At 46.2% G+C, this 14902-nt stretch overlaps 1 protein-coding gene across 2 annotated transcripts in view; it reads right to left on the minus strand.

Moving 5' to 3' along the window:
• SLCO3A1 (solute carrier organic anion transporter family member 3A1) overlaps positions 1-14902 on the minus strand; it is a 321290-nt gene that overhangs the window by 35707 nt on the left and 270681 nt on the right. For both annotated transcript variants that reach the window (XM_007454893.1, XM_007454892.1), the window contains exons 5-7: positions 8897-9061; positions 3679-3877; positions 2456-2594 (exon numbers count right to left, since the gene is read on the minus strand). In XM_007454893.1, the coding sequence (XP_007454955.1) occupies positions 2456-2594; positions 3679-3877; positions 8897-9061 (503 nt within the window). The remainder of the gene's footprint in view (positions 1-2455; positions 2595-3678; positions 3878-8896; positions 9062-14902) is intronic.

Below are 14902 nucleotides of genomic sequence, written 5' to 3' on the forward strand. Positions count from 1 at the left end.
GAGGGAAGAGAGATGAAGAAGACTGTAGTCTGTGGAAGAGTTTTTCGGGGGAGCTTGGAGACAAGAAAGGAAGAGAGGTAGAGGAGGAGGGAGTACACGCACCAGGAATCTAATCCACTGTTTTGGCATTTTCTCAAAACACTGATATTCCTCTGACTCTGGGCCAAGCTGCCACGGGCCATGAGGGACACGTGGGAGGCCCCGTCACCTGGCCCGCACCGGCTCTCGGAAAAACGTGCTGCTGTTGCAAGTTTTATGCTTGTGGTTGTTTTTAGGGCTCGGCCATCACAAAGGCCCCTTTCCAGGATACACGTGGCTCTGTGGCCCCAAAGCCCTCGTCCACCCATTGGAAGGCAGGGCCCCCAGAGATCTGCCTCCGCGGGGTGGAGTGTTATTCCCACCCCAGCCCTGGGGTTTTCTCAATCTTTGCCTTGTAATTGTGGGGGGATATCACCTCTCTGCTTTGCCTGCACCCCAGCAGACAACGTGAGGCCTCCGGTACTGTGAAGAAAAGGCAGGTGTCTGGGGAATAAACCGTATGTCCAGAGGGAAGCGGAGAAGCTTGCCCTCTGATGATAAGTGCATTCCACAGCTTGCTGTTTCAGCAGCTAGAAGCAAACCCGGGCCTGATAAGGCTCTTATTCAATAAGACTCTCGTCCACGCAAGATCAGGAGACATGGATTTTTCTAGACTATTTTTTGGTCAGAAAATGCTCTGGAATAGACTGCTTTGGTCTCGGGACACTAGCGCCTATACTGAGTCAATGTCATTCTTATAACAGCACAGTAACCAAAACTGATTTATAATATAACTTTTTGGACATTAAAATGTTAATGAAATTGCTGTCATGAAAAAGAATAGTTTGAATTTTTATTTTAACCATTCTCAAGGTCCCATCTCTTTTTAAAAATTCATTTCCTCTCACTTGAAGAAATTGCTTTATCATCTAATTTAAAAAATCAGTTCCCCTCCCCCCAGGGTGATTTACTTTCTCTACAGAACAATGGTAGTAACTGGCCAAGAGTCTAAATGTTAAATGCAAGGAAAAATGAGATCTTTGGAAATGAAAATAAATGATCAATTTTTCTTCCTTCGGAGAAATCACTACTCCCAAAAGGTACAGGATGTGGAAAGGGGAGGAAACAAATGATTTCAACTCTAAGTTCCTTGAAAGCAGCCACTCAGCCTTCTTATCTTTCTTTCCATCCATACATTTCTGGACATTTCTGGAGCACTTGTGGATGCCAGCTCTCACTTAGGAAACTCACAGGTCAGGGCAAATGACAAACAGATCACTGCAGTGAAATGAGAGAAGTGCCTCCAGGAGAGACAGGTACTAAGATTGCAGGGTCAAGAACCCCAAAGATAAAGCAGGGCAGGGATGGTATCACAGAGCAGGGGGCATTTAAGTAGGGTATTGACAGGTGAGTAGGAGTTGTCCAATTGGAGGGTGAAGCAGGAAAAGACACGTGCTGTGTGGGGAAAGCTGAATACCACAAACTGAAAGGAAGCACAGATGAAGAGCATGGCGGAGGACAGACACATGCTGACGACACACACAAACCCAATTCAGTGCTAGATCTTATCTTCTAGCTGACAGTAGCATTAGAAAGGGTCCTATGCAGTATTACAGAAATCATTCTGGCTTCGGTGTAGAAGACAGACCAGCAGGGGGTGATCCTGAGTTGCGAGGCCAGGGAGGCAACTACTACGCCGGTCCAAGCAAGAGATAAGGAGGATCTGCACCAGGGCAGTGGTGGTGTGGATGCAGAAGAAGGGCAGGTGCAAGAGACGCCTGCAAGGTGGGATCAGCAGGACTGGGTCCCTTAGCCGCAAGTTTTCATGCAGAGAATGTGGAAAGTTGCAGGCTGACAGCCAACTGTATAATTCATGCTGAGAAGGAAAGAGCCAAAAAAAAAAAAATGATAGTGGGAGGATGGAAAAAGGTGGGAGGCATCTAGCTAAGAAGAAAAGGGCAAAGGAAACTGAGCAGAGAACAGGTTGGATTAGTGCCACATAACCTCAGGTTTGGAAGAGGCCTTCCCTGATAAGTGGCTTTCTAGCCTTTCTTTACATACTTCTGTTGATGGGGAGCTCATTATCTGTAGAGTCATCCCATTCCACTGATACCTTTTGTGAGTTCTTTGAACCACAATCTTTTCCTCTGGCTCCACAGAGCTTCCTTTGAATGTTTACTTTCAGTTGCTCAAAGACACTTTTTGGAAACCTATTTGATTTAGCAAGAAGCAGCTGGATGGCCTGGCAGGCCTCCCATCCTGCTGATGGAGAATCCTCCGCTAGAGCAGGGCAGAGGCTGAGATAAATTCACAGTGCAGGAACACAAAGTTGGGGACACGTGTGGTTGCCCACTCTTGCCCTTGACCTTGGGTTTTAAGCTACTTTAGCTGTCTGGGTCCCCAGCCCCATCCCACCCCATCAGAAAATCACCAATACCGTGCTGTTGCAGCCAGCAAAGCAGGCAGACAGGTAGGTGATGCCATCTGCCCCACACACTGGAGTGAAGGAATCCGTTTGGCATTCACAGTTTTTATTGCAGGACGAGTAGGGGTCCAGGGCCGAGCCAGGTGATGAGCTGGAAAAGACAGGAAACGTGGAACCCATCAGAGAAAGGTCCACTTCTGTTGGATCCCCCCAGTGACAGCCCTCTGCCCTCTGTGGTCATGGTTCAGGGAAGGAGAGCCATCAGTGCTTGGACTGTGCATGGATATACAGAAGCTGCCTCTGCCCATGTGCTCCCATTCTGCCTGTTTGACCTCGCAGGGTGGCAGATAAGCCCGGCCCCACTTCTCCTGACAACTTCAGGAGAAGGCCTGGTGGCCTGCTCAGAGGAGGAGACTGGTGTGGAGAGGAACTGGTACCCTGCAGGCCAACCATGCTGCAGCCCTGATGCTCCAAACTGGATTCCCAAGGCAGCTGCAGAGTCTCACGTAGAAAAGGGGACAGCTATTGGCACTGGATATGTAAGGACTCTCTGTAATTCCCTCTAAGGGCAAGTCTGATTGGACTTCAGTTCAAAGTCTTGGGATAATAACTAGGAAATAAGTTGTCCTACAAGAGCTAACTTCTTTCCATTCCTCTCTCCTTTTTTCCCCTCCATCTCTCCCTCCCACACTTATCAATACCTACCATGGCTCAGACCCTGTAATTACTGTGTGAGTCTAATGATAGCTTCTGATTGTTTAAGGAATTGTTGGGACTTCCCTGGTGATTCAGTGGTTAAGACTCCGTGCTTCCATTGCAGGGGGTGTAGGTTTGATCCCTGGTCAGGGAACTAAGATCCCTCGTGCCATGCATACGGCCAAAAAAAAAAAAAAAAGGAATTGTTGAAGTCTCTTATTTTAAGTTGAATTTTAAAATAAAACTTATTTTTAATTTTCTATCTTCACGTCATTCCTAAAGTCAAATGCCAAAAATAGGCATTTGAGTCCTCTGGGGAGTGAATGTCTGACTGTCTCCCCAGTGCTCCCTTGGCCGCCCTGGAAGAGGGCCTTTAAGTGGAAGTCAGCCCTCTCCGCCCAGAAGGTTCACATAGACTCTTCGACCCTGGGAGGAAGATGCAGAGGCATCATCGACTTCCCAGCTCATGGTCACTACCCCGGAGAGAGGGTCCTGGCATCCTGGGCAGGCAGGGGTGGCGAGACCTTTCTGGGACTTACGTGTTTCCATAGGGAACAGTAACCCCAGCCACAGGGCCCGTGTCACAGCCCAGGAAGAGGAAGGAGACGTAACAAGCGGTGGACACCAGGTTGACGAGCATGGCCATCCGAATGGCCCCGAGGGCAGACAGGCTGAGTTTCTTCACCAGGAGACCGCCCAGGAAGATGCCCAGACAGGCACATGGGATCGCAGTCATCCCTGGAGGAGAGAAGAGGGGCGGGGACCATTAGCCAGAGAAGAGGGGCCAATGAACGCAGACACTGGGTGCCAGGCCCGAGGCTGAGCCCTGCACGGACAGGATTCCCTGTGACACCACTGTGGTGCCACTTGCTCCACTGTGCCCCAAAGTGTCTGTCAATGGCCTCATTTCTACCCTCAAGGAGCTCACGAAAATTGGGGAAGACAGACACATAAAAACTCCATGATTAGGAGTCTAAGTCATACACCTTGCATGCTAAGTGGGGAACCCTCGTGGGAAACACACCCAGCTGGTGTGGGAACAACCGAGAGACAAGTCAGACCAGCTGGGAACACACACGTGCATTTGAGAAAAGTATCAGGGAGCAGTGATGTGCCCTCTGTGCGTTTTCCAGGTGGTGCGGGAAAGGGGATCAAATTGGGGATTTTCTCCCACTCTTCAGGCAAGGAAGCGTCTGGAGGCTGTTTAAACAAAGGTCCCAGAACTCATCAGCCTGTGGAGACAGTGTTTTAACCAGCCCCCTGACCTCTCAGGAAGCAGCATCAATCAAATCAATATGTTTCGTAGCTCCTGGGGAGTAATTGGCATATATTTTCTTCCGCTTTCTTATAAACAGAGCTATCTGCAAGGCAGCAGGACCATAAACCTGTTATTTCTGAGTCTCAGAGACTCAGGGCATCTTAGGAGGGCCAAAGGATCCTAGGGTTCCAATCTCCTGTTTGGTTTTGTTCTGTTCTGATTCACTTCATCTAAACTCAGCTTTAAAGTACTGTGTGTCATTTATCTACCGTGTAGATTGTGCATGGCTAATTTTCCAGTTTAGGCAGCCTCTTCCCTGCCAATCAACAGACCTCTAGGTCAACTGACTACATCAATCAGCTGGTATGTGCTAAAGGAATGCAAATTAATTTTAATATTCTGGTGAGAAAAACAATCGGGGAGGCTGAGCTCTGCAAAGGAAATAGCACAGGTCACACTTCTTGAAAAACACAGTATCTCTGCATTATTTGATGCTCTTGGATGAGCTGTGCTTGGTTCTCTCTCATTCTGGTATAGATGATCCTCAGGACCTGGCCCCTATTTGCCTGTCTAAACCCCATGCCATTCCGCTCCCCCAACTATGCCCAATCCTCCTCCCCTCTCTCCCTGGAATAGGCCAAATCCGTTCAAGCCCCCAGTCTCTGCACTTGCTGTTTTCTGTTCTAGGACATTCTTACCCTCTATCTTTACTTGGCTGGGCCCTATGCTCATCATGGAGGCCTTCCCAGACCACCCCATCTAGAGTGGTCCTGCAGCCCACTTGGGATTTCCTACTGTTTCTTGCCCTGTTTTATTGTTGGCATGGCTCTCCCCAGTATCTGAAGCTGCCTCAGGTATTTCTGGTTTTCTCGTTTCTTATTCTCTCTCCCCCTCCTGAAATGCAGCTTCCCTGAGGACAAAAACCATTCCATCCTGTTCAGTCCCGGCTCCCTGTGCCTAGCACGGTGCCCAGCACAGAGTGGGCACCTGGGGATTATTTTCAAGATGAACGGAACAGCGAGCAGATGGGATCTGTGTGAGTGAATACTGATGACCAGAGCTCACGCCCAGAGAGCAGGTTGCATTTTGTTCCATTTTCCATCAGAGGCAGCAGGGAGCGGCCCCTGGTGATGATGGTAACTATGGCAATAGCAGGCTTTCGGCACCTTTTCTCCAAGCCATCATCAGCCTTCCCTCTCCCTCCCTGACGTGTGTGCAGCCTTAGCAGTTGTCAGAACTTCCCCCCAACTCCATCCTCATTAGCTTAACCTATGCAGATTGAGTCCTTTTTATCTTCACGCATAAATCAATGCCATCAGCCCTTAATCATCTGTGTTGCTCTTTTCTGAACTCTGCCCCATCTGCTGATGACTTCGTGGGTGGCCCAGAGACAGCGCTGATGGCCCAGGATGACTGCAGGGGTCCATCCCCTAGGTCTTCGGGGGCTACTGATGAAGCATTTTTGGACACAAGCAGCTTCTGCTGCCTCTCTCTGCCCCCTAAAGGCCCCCTGCCAGCCCCTCCTGCAGCCAGCCTTCCAGAGTCCATGCTAACAGGCTGATGCTATGGGCAGGGCACAGGGAGAGGGCACGTGTCCTGTCTGCCTGGGCTGCCAGCCGGATAGACGGACCGACAGATGGGCCACCAGGCTGCCTCTCCACATGGCGGGAGAGGGCCTCCCTGTGCAAGTGCTCGAACAGACAGAGTCCCTGGGACAGAAACAGGTGCAGGAAGGTGAGATTGTTTTTGACCTTCTGCCCTGAAGACTACTGATTTGTTTGTTGATAGAAAACTTTGGAAATGTGTCCTGAAATAGAACAGAGCCCCAACTTTGAAGCAAATGTAATCAAAATGTAAGGAGCTGCTGCAAAGAAATCAGGAAGTGAGAGATAAACTCTTTGGGTGCTGGAGGGCAAAACCTGAGAGACTGTAGGTATAATGAAGTTATAACTTTAATTACAGAGAGACACATTTTACCCTATCTCTGTCAGACAGGTACTAAAGGGCTGACTGCATCTTGCTGATAACTCTTGGAAGAAATACTTATAAAATAGTGGACGGTAGAGAGTTATTAGTAGAAAAGAAAAACACAAGGCTTGTGCTGCCCTAGCAGCTCCCAGGGAGAGGTGCTGGGATGCGGCCACATCATTGCTGGTAGGGTTTTAATTTCTTTTAACTTGATACCTTACGTCCTGTGAAGTGCATAAGCTTAAGGGAACACTGATGAATTTTTGCCCCTTTATACACCCCTGTATTAAAACATTTCCAGCAGCCCCAGGGGCTCCCTGGTGCCCCCATTCCCTCCACCCTCAAGGGTAACTATCATTCTGGCCTCTATCACTTTAACTTTTCTTCTTTTTAACTCATAAATATGTACTCTTTTGTGTCTGACGTCTTTCAACTCTGTCAGATCCATCCACACTGAGGCATGTATACAAGCTCTTGCTTTCTCATGCTGTATGACAGTTCACTGTATGAATATTCTATAATTTATTTACCCATTCTAGTATCGATAGATATTTGGGTTGTTTCCACTTTGGGGCTATTATGTATAACGCTGTTTTGGATACTGTTACCTACACATATATAAATGAGTGGACCTAAACACTCATTTCTGTTGGATTTATGCCCAGAATTGGAATGCTTGGATCCCAGCGTAAGCATGAGCTTTTAGCTTTCATGGGTACTGCCAAACAGTTTTCCAAAGTGCTTGTACCATTGTGCACTCCCACGAACAGTGTATGAGAGTTCCAGTGGCTCCACATCCTCGCCGACACTCGGTACTATCAGTCTGGCAGACATGGACTAGTATTTCATCGTGGTGTTCATGTGTGTTTTCCGGATGACTCATGATGGGTCAGCACCTTTACATGGGTTTATTGGCCATTTTGTGAAGGAAATGCTAAAGAGAAGATCAGAAAATATCACCTCGCCCGTTTCTCTCAGGACATGATCTGCTCCTACTTAACAGAGAAGCTAATTCCACGGGGCTGGAGCCCTCTCGACTGCCAGGCCGGACTTGTCACATTCTCAGGGGCCATCCTTGTGTCTCTCTCCTTCTCTGCACTTTCAGACAGATGAGCTCTTCTGTCAAAGGCTGTCCACCATACTCCCTCTCTTTTCTGCACATCGCCTCTGCTGGTTCTTTCCCCTCTGCTTAGACACCTGCTCAAGTCCTTCCTGTCACAATAGCAACTGTCTCTTAGCAACAGCACCATCACTACTCCAATCCCTCGACTGCAACACACACTGCCCGCCACGTCTTCTCTCCGTCCCTCCACCGCTAAGCTCTGGAAAGTGTCCTGCAGTCACTGGCTATTCCTTCCCTCAAGTGGGCTGCTCCCCTGCTGCCGTTTCATGGACACAGCCCTGACACAGGCTGAAAGACGTCCTGGCTGTTGAAGGGACCAGAGGCATGTGAGGCCACATCACGCGTGGGCACTCATGCTGCTGACAGCTTCCTTCTTGGTATCATCTCTTCCTTGACTCCCGTGATCCACGGATTTCTTTCAGGAGTTGCTTCTTGAACTTCTCTATGGCCTCCTGTATTTCCTATGGGCAGTGTTTCACCCCCTCTATTCTAATTCTACACATTTTCCTTCTGCAAACTCAACTCCCGTGTCCTCAACTACCATGGACAAACGGATGCAACCCACAACTTCTTCAGCCCTCAACCATGCGCAGGACATCATGTCGATATACCACGGCCATCTCACGCTCAGCAACGTCAATTCTGAACTCACAACCTTCCCTACAGATCTGATTCTCTTCTGCTGTTTCCAGGTTTCACAAATGGTACCACCCCTTGTCTGAGCCAGAAACCTGGAAGTCATTCTTGACCCTTCATTCTCCTTCCTCTGCCGTGAGACCACTTTCCTTACTGCGTATAAGGAATGCTCCTTCTCATGAGGGCAAACGGGTTTTCTTTAGCACGTCAGCTCCAAAGGACTGGAAGCAGATTCCTGTAGTCTACTGCTGAGAAGACTGGTAAGATCACGCTTGAGCTTGGGGAGGAGTGTCATGATCCATTAATTACATCTGCCATGGGCAGAGGGATAGAGGGGAGCATATGGCTTCCAACCGCTATATTTGCTGACCGTGGGTTTTATGCTGACAAGAACATTCTTGCTTTTTTATGTTCTTGACCAAAGCCTACTAAACTTTCAAGATCCATCTTGATTCCCCTCTTCCTTCCTCACATCTTCCCCCCAATTCTCCAGTTCACACCGATTTATAGACTTCCTGGCCTGTCACAATGCTTCCTATGCACGCTTTATATTTTAGCTCTTTATTATCACGTACTCTTAGCAATTGTCTCAGGCAAGTAAATCTTACTCCAAGAAAATACTTTGAAATTCTTCTGCACACTGACCACATGTATACGCTTCTGCAGGGGCAGCACAGTCTGGGCTGTTTGGCGGGTCTCAGTCAATTCTTATAGTATTACAAGCGGTGACAGCCTCTCTCCACCCTCCTGGGAGGCTGAGAAACAGACTCACCGAGCAGCTGGTTGGCAGAAGAGGTGGTGAGGTTAAATTGCTGCTCCAGATACTTCCCCAAGAAGGCAGCGAAGCCAGCCACCACTGCAATCTCCATGCAGGCGGCCAGGATGATGCAGGTAAACACAGGGTTTGAGAGCAGGTGCTTTGTGACCTTCGGGATCACTGCAGGGAGAGAAGCAGAGGACCAAGGTCACACACTGCACTCCCAGGCCTTCTGCCTCCAAGGCCCCAATTTGACCCATCTCAGTAAACAGCATCAGGAATCACCTGGTGGCTCAGGCCAAAGCCTACAAGCTGTTAAGTCAGCCATAACTGTGAAAACTCTGGCTTCAAAATATATGCTGATGTTTTGTCAACTAAACTGACAACTACTAAAGCAGGAGGAACTACACCATGTCTTTATTTATTTATTTTTTTATAGCACACTGGAAACACTATTTTATAAGCCATCACAAGTTATTTCCATCCAAAAAAAAAGACAGAGGAGCTTGGGGTTTGTTTCTCAAAAAGGAAAATATAACTTAACCGTATTATAATTATAAATGTATTAATTATGTTATATTAATACATCTAAGTATATATTATCGATATACCTGTGATGGATATTTATAATGGTGTGTGCTAAGAAAATATATTTAATCTTTTCTTCAGCAACTCGTTTTCTTTAAAATTTTTTATTTTATATTGGAATATAGTTGATCAACAATGTTGTGTTAGTTTCAGGTGTACAGCAAAGTGATTCAGGTATACATATACAAGTATCTATTCTTTTAAGAAAATATATTTCATCTTAACAGTTTCAAGAAAGAAATGATAGTGTATGCATATGCATACACACATATACACGCACACACAATGCACATATAATCCAGCCTCCACCCACCCACCCCGCTTCCTTCTCACAACTACATTCTCCTGGCCAAGCTTCCATGAGCTTTTGCTTGGGGAAGATTAGGGTCTTGGTTTTCACTCTTGATCCAATATAATCCTCCCCTATGCAGTAGTCAATGGGATCAGCTCAAATCAGCTTCCTACTCAAAACTCCACAATGGCCAAAATCCACACTTGGTACAATGGCCCACAGTCTGGCCCTTGGCTATCCGATCACACCTCTGATCACTGCTCCATCCTCCCTCTGCTCCAGCCCCACCTGCACCTGGTCCTCCCCACCCAGCTCTTTGTACCAGGGCTCTTCCCTCCATTAAATGCTCTGAACCCAGATCTTTGTTCCATCTCTTCCTTATTCCTCAGGTGGTCTCTCCTCAACACCCAAGGCAACCTAGAAGCTGCTGCCCACCCAGCCCTGATGCTCAGGGCTCAGATGAGAGTTGATGGTGGGCAGAAGTGCTTTGTGGCTTGTGTACCGCTTCAATTACCAATGGAACCAAAAAGCAGGTTTTGTTGAGGTGATGCATTTCAATCTTATTTTATTATACTCTGTTTTTCCTAAAGTAGGTGGTTTCATAAACCACTCAGATTTCCTTTTAATTTGGTGCTTTTACAAATGAGAGATTTGGGTTTCTTAAAAATCCTTTGAATGTAATCACGTTATTTGGCTCTTTCCAGCCATTAGAATCCTTTGTACATGGTCTTTGACCAGATCTCCTCAGCTGTGGAGTGATGACATATCCTGGCAGTAGGCAAGGGGTCTGGGGGTATCAGGACAACCCCATCATTTCAATACTTATGCCATTATTTTGATGTGCACTTAGTAAAAAAGAAAAAAAAAGTTAACTAAAATAAAACTGATACATCAAATGCATGGTTTCATGGCTACCACAGCTTAAGATGATGCTAGGTTAAATAAAATAAGTAGATTTAAAGTTATTTAAAGAGAAAGTTATGTAAATAACGGTACAGGTGGTAAGGAAATAGGCAAAAATGTGTAAAAGTGGTGTACCAGGGACAAGCTGGGGGACCTCTGTTCTGCTGTACTCATAATAATGTGGAACATTTGGCATGTGGTGTACTTGTTTCCACCTGTGTAAATAGAAAAAGATAAAACAGAGTCCCAGATGAAGCAGGTGCTATTCCAAGTCTAGGAAAAACCAATCAGTGCCCGTGGTCATACAGAATAAACAGGTGAGCAATGTCTAACACTGCATTCCAAGGTGATGAATTAGCCAGCTGTCCTAAAGAAGAGACCTAATTACACAGGCTCAATCTCAATTCCTAGGAGATGAAACCTCTAAATGGCCTAACTAATTAGAATAAAATAATAATAGGACATACATAAGTTTTTAATAATGTTAACAGACAAGCTCAATAAATCAAAATAACAGAACAATGGGTCAGGAACTGGCAGATACACACAACATAAAATTTATCGTTTCTGGGAAAGATACCAAGTTTCAAAAATGAAAATCTCTACATAAGATGGGGACTTAAGGATCCTTCGACGTACTAAAAGGAACTTAGTTATGGGAAGGGACTGAGCCAGATGATTGGAGGCTCAGAATCACTGTGGGCTGAGCAATCTGATTCTGCATCCCAACCGAGAAACAACCAGACAATAACCAGAGCTGGTGGCCTCAGCTGTTCCACGGTGGTTTCTCGTTAAACTACTAAAATCTTAGGAAGGTAACTCTTGGATTAAATAAATGCATGTGCACACATGCACAAAATAAAACAAAAGCTTTAAAAATGGTAGGAATAAGAATAAAGATGGTGAGAAAACAACTTTAAATCCATGGTATTTATATATTTATACCTGCTTTATTGCAAGGGACCGGCCTTTATGCGTGTGTTCTGTTCATTTTTTACAGGGTTTCGAGCATTTATAATAACCTGACTCTTTTAGAAACGTCATCTCAAATATTTGTCTAGAAGAGGTTACACTTAAAATCTATGCTTAGGGGCTTCCCTGGTGGCGCAGGGGTTAAGAATCCACCTGCCAACGCAGGGGACATGGGTTCGAGCCCTGGTCCGGGAAGATCCCACATGCTGCGGAGCAACTAAGCCCGTGTGCCACAACTACTGAAGCCCGCGCGCCTAGAGCCCCGTGCTCCGCAACAAGAGAAGCCACCGTGATGAGAAGCCCGCGCACCGCAACAAGGAGTAGCCCTCGCTTGCCACAGCTAGAGAAAGCCCACGCACAGGAACGAAGACGAGCAACTAACCGTGTGCCACAACTACTGAAGCCCGCGCGCCTAGAGCCCCGTGCTCCGCAACAAGAGAAGCCACCGTGATGAGAAGCCCGCGCACCGCAACAAGGAGTAGCCCTCGCTTGCCACAGCTAGAGAAAGCCCACGCACAGGAACGAAGACCCAACGCAGCCAAAAATAAAATAAATAAGTAATAAATTTAAAAATAAATAAATAAATAAATCAAATCTAAGTTTAAATGTTGGAAAATCTTCCTTTGTTAAATTCACATTATTAAGTATTGTAAAAATATTTAGAGGAATGTTGAATGTGTAATGTTCAAAAATGTGTACTGTTTGACCAATATAGAAGACGAATACATTGGGCATAAACAGAAGGTAATGAAGTATTTTCTTCATAAACAAAAACCCTTTGGATGTCAAGACTCCATCGTCATAAATCACTGCTAATGAGTGAAGGCTGATTTGCTATAGTGTTTGGCACATTGTGATGGTATAATGTACTTGTGACAAGGGACTGGTTGACTATGTCACAAAACACCAGGCTTCACAGAGAGTGGTATGGATTACATGGGCGACCACAGCACTTCCTTGTAATAAATGAATTTGAAAGCCCCCAGCTATTCATGTTTTGGCGGGTAATAACACTGTTGCTCCATCATTGTAGTCTTTTGGCATTAAGATATCTAAACTTTGGAAACACTGTTGACAAACAGTCAGCACATTGGGGGCATTCTAGGAAAACCATTCTGTACCATACTTTTATTGTAGGCTTCATTTTCTTTGTTACGTTGCAGACTCTTTAGATCTGGGGACTTCAGTAGGAGAAAGCACCACAGCCACACCTGCTTGCAAATAAAACTGCTGCTGAGCTGACACCACCAGCATCCTCCAATTAGGAACTATGTTCTCTGGCTCAGAAATGATGCCAATGAGGAGTTGAGTTTGACCACATTAACTATTTGGGCCTCGGTACCTCCTTGTCCTTGATCGTGGCCATCGTGGTTTATTTGGGGATGACGAGGGCACTTCTCAACAAAGGCAACTCCAGCTAATGGAACATTTTCACACTTCAGCAAGCATTTTAATTATTCCAGAGATAATTCCATTTCAGTTGGAAGGATTCCTTGTCAAGATAGGAGCCTGCCTGCTTTTGTTTTAATATCTAATGACCAATTTTGCCTTGGATTAGATGTGAAAATCATTAAGTTTGAGAATTATCTGACTGAAGGCCCAGGGAATACTCAGTGGGCCTCATCTGCATGAAGAACACTCTTTTTTCCGCCTATACCCAGCCGATTCGCCTCCAGAAATGACAGCTTCCTCTTGTGTTCAGCTATTTTCCTCCCAGTTTCTTCCTCCCATCCTGGGTTTTATTGCAATGACCTGTAGTACTGTCAAAGAAGATTCCTTTCCAAAGGTTCAATCTACCCTCCAAAGCCCCAATTTGAAAAGGGGTATTAATTAGCTTGACCCTAGGGCTGGCTACCCCAGTGTTCCAAGCTTTTTCATGCAAATGGATTGCTAAGCCCATAAAATGCTAACTTTCCAAGGCGGCAGTAGCTAATGAGGCGGCCCAGACAAATAGAAATTGGTGAACCAAGGCCACACCAGGCTACCAAACACCTACGGTCTCCCAGAGCCATTTGCCTCTCACCTTCTGGTTTAACCTCAGGAGTTGGGAGCTGGGGTAGGAGGCAGGCGGGCTTGTACCATGCAGCCTCACAGGTAGGGAAACCTTTTCACCTCTCATCAGGAGCACGGTGCTGCTACTAGCGGAATGGTACAAAGTTGGGAGCGATCTCCAGGGAAAACAAGTTTGCTACTTCTAGTCTTAGGAAGGCAGTCCTGTAGGATGGAGTTTCTTGGAAAATTGTGGGTTCTCCAAGAGGGAGAAAGGCAGGTTTAGAGAAGTCGTGAGGATTAACCCTGACAGAGCATTTCCTGTGGGCCAAGTACCATTCTAACTGCTTACACATCCACTCGCATTATCCTCACAACAAACCGTGTTCCTGGGATGATTAAAATCCTCCATTTACAGACGAGAAGACGGAGGCAGACAGTGGCCCCATGGTTAAGGAAGCAAAGCAGAAACTCACCCTCCGGCACCTGCTGCCACACAGTGTGCTTATAACCATTGTGCTGTTCTGGTCTGGGTTCTGAGGGGTGCTGTTGTTGGCTTGAGGACTAAGCATGCAGGCTGCCCCTGGTAATCAAGCTGTGGCTTAATTCTCAGAGTGAAGAATAATAAAACATTCCCACTGGGGTTAGGGAAAATGAACAGATCTGACATGACTAAGGGCTTAGCCCATGTCGTTTGAAGGCAGAGAAGCAGGAAAGGAAGGGAGGGGGACAGAGGAATGAAAGAAAGGACTGGAGAGCCTACAGAACAGCCCGGTACCACAGAAAAGGTTTCACTGAATAAGTTTGTATAAAATAATGGCTAAGAACCTGGTCTAAGGAGCCAGGTCACTGGGATTTGAATTCTGGCTTCAAGACCGACCAGAGCACATGACTCCATCCCATGGATCGCCACAAACATGAAATGAGACCCACTGCATGTAAAGCATGTGGCCCAGGGCTTCTAGTCTAGAATACAGGTAAGAGTCTGATGGGATTAACGGCAAAGATTGACTGTGTAGCACAGGGAACTGTATTCAATATCCTGTAATAAACCATAATGGAAAAGAATAGGAGAAAAAATATATATATATATATGTGTGCATAACAATCACTTTTCCGTACATCTGAAACTAACACAATATTGTAAGTCAACTATACTTCAGTAAAAACGAGTCCGACAGGATTAATAGTAATCAATATAATAGAAGTAATCATTGGCTATGTTAGGGAGAGAGCCCTTGGGCTGGGAGGAGGACATCAGGCTTCCTACAGGAATG

The sequence above is a fragment of the Lipotes vexillifer genome, unplaced genomic scaffold (assembly GCF_000442215.2).
Source record: "Lipotes vexillifer unplaced genomic scaffold, Lipotes_vexillifer_v1.1 scaffold600, whole genome shotgun sequence".
Taxonomy (NCBI): domain Eukaryota; kingdom Metazoa; phylum Chordata; class Mammalia; order Artiodactyla; family Lipotidae; genus Lipotes; species Lipotes vexillifer.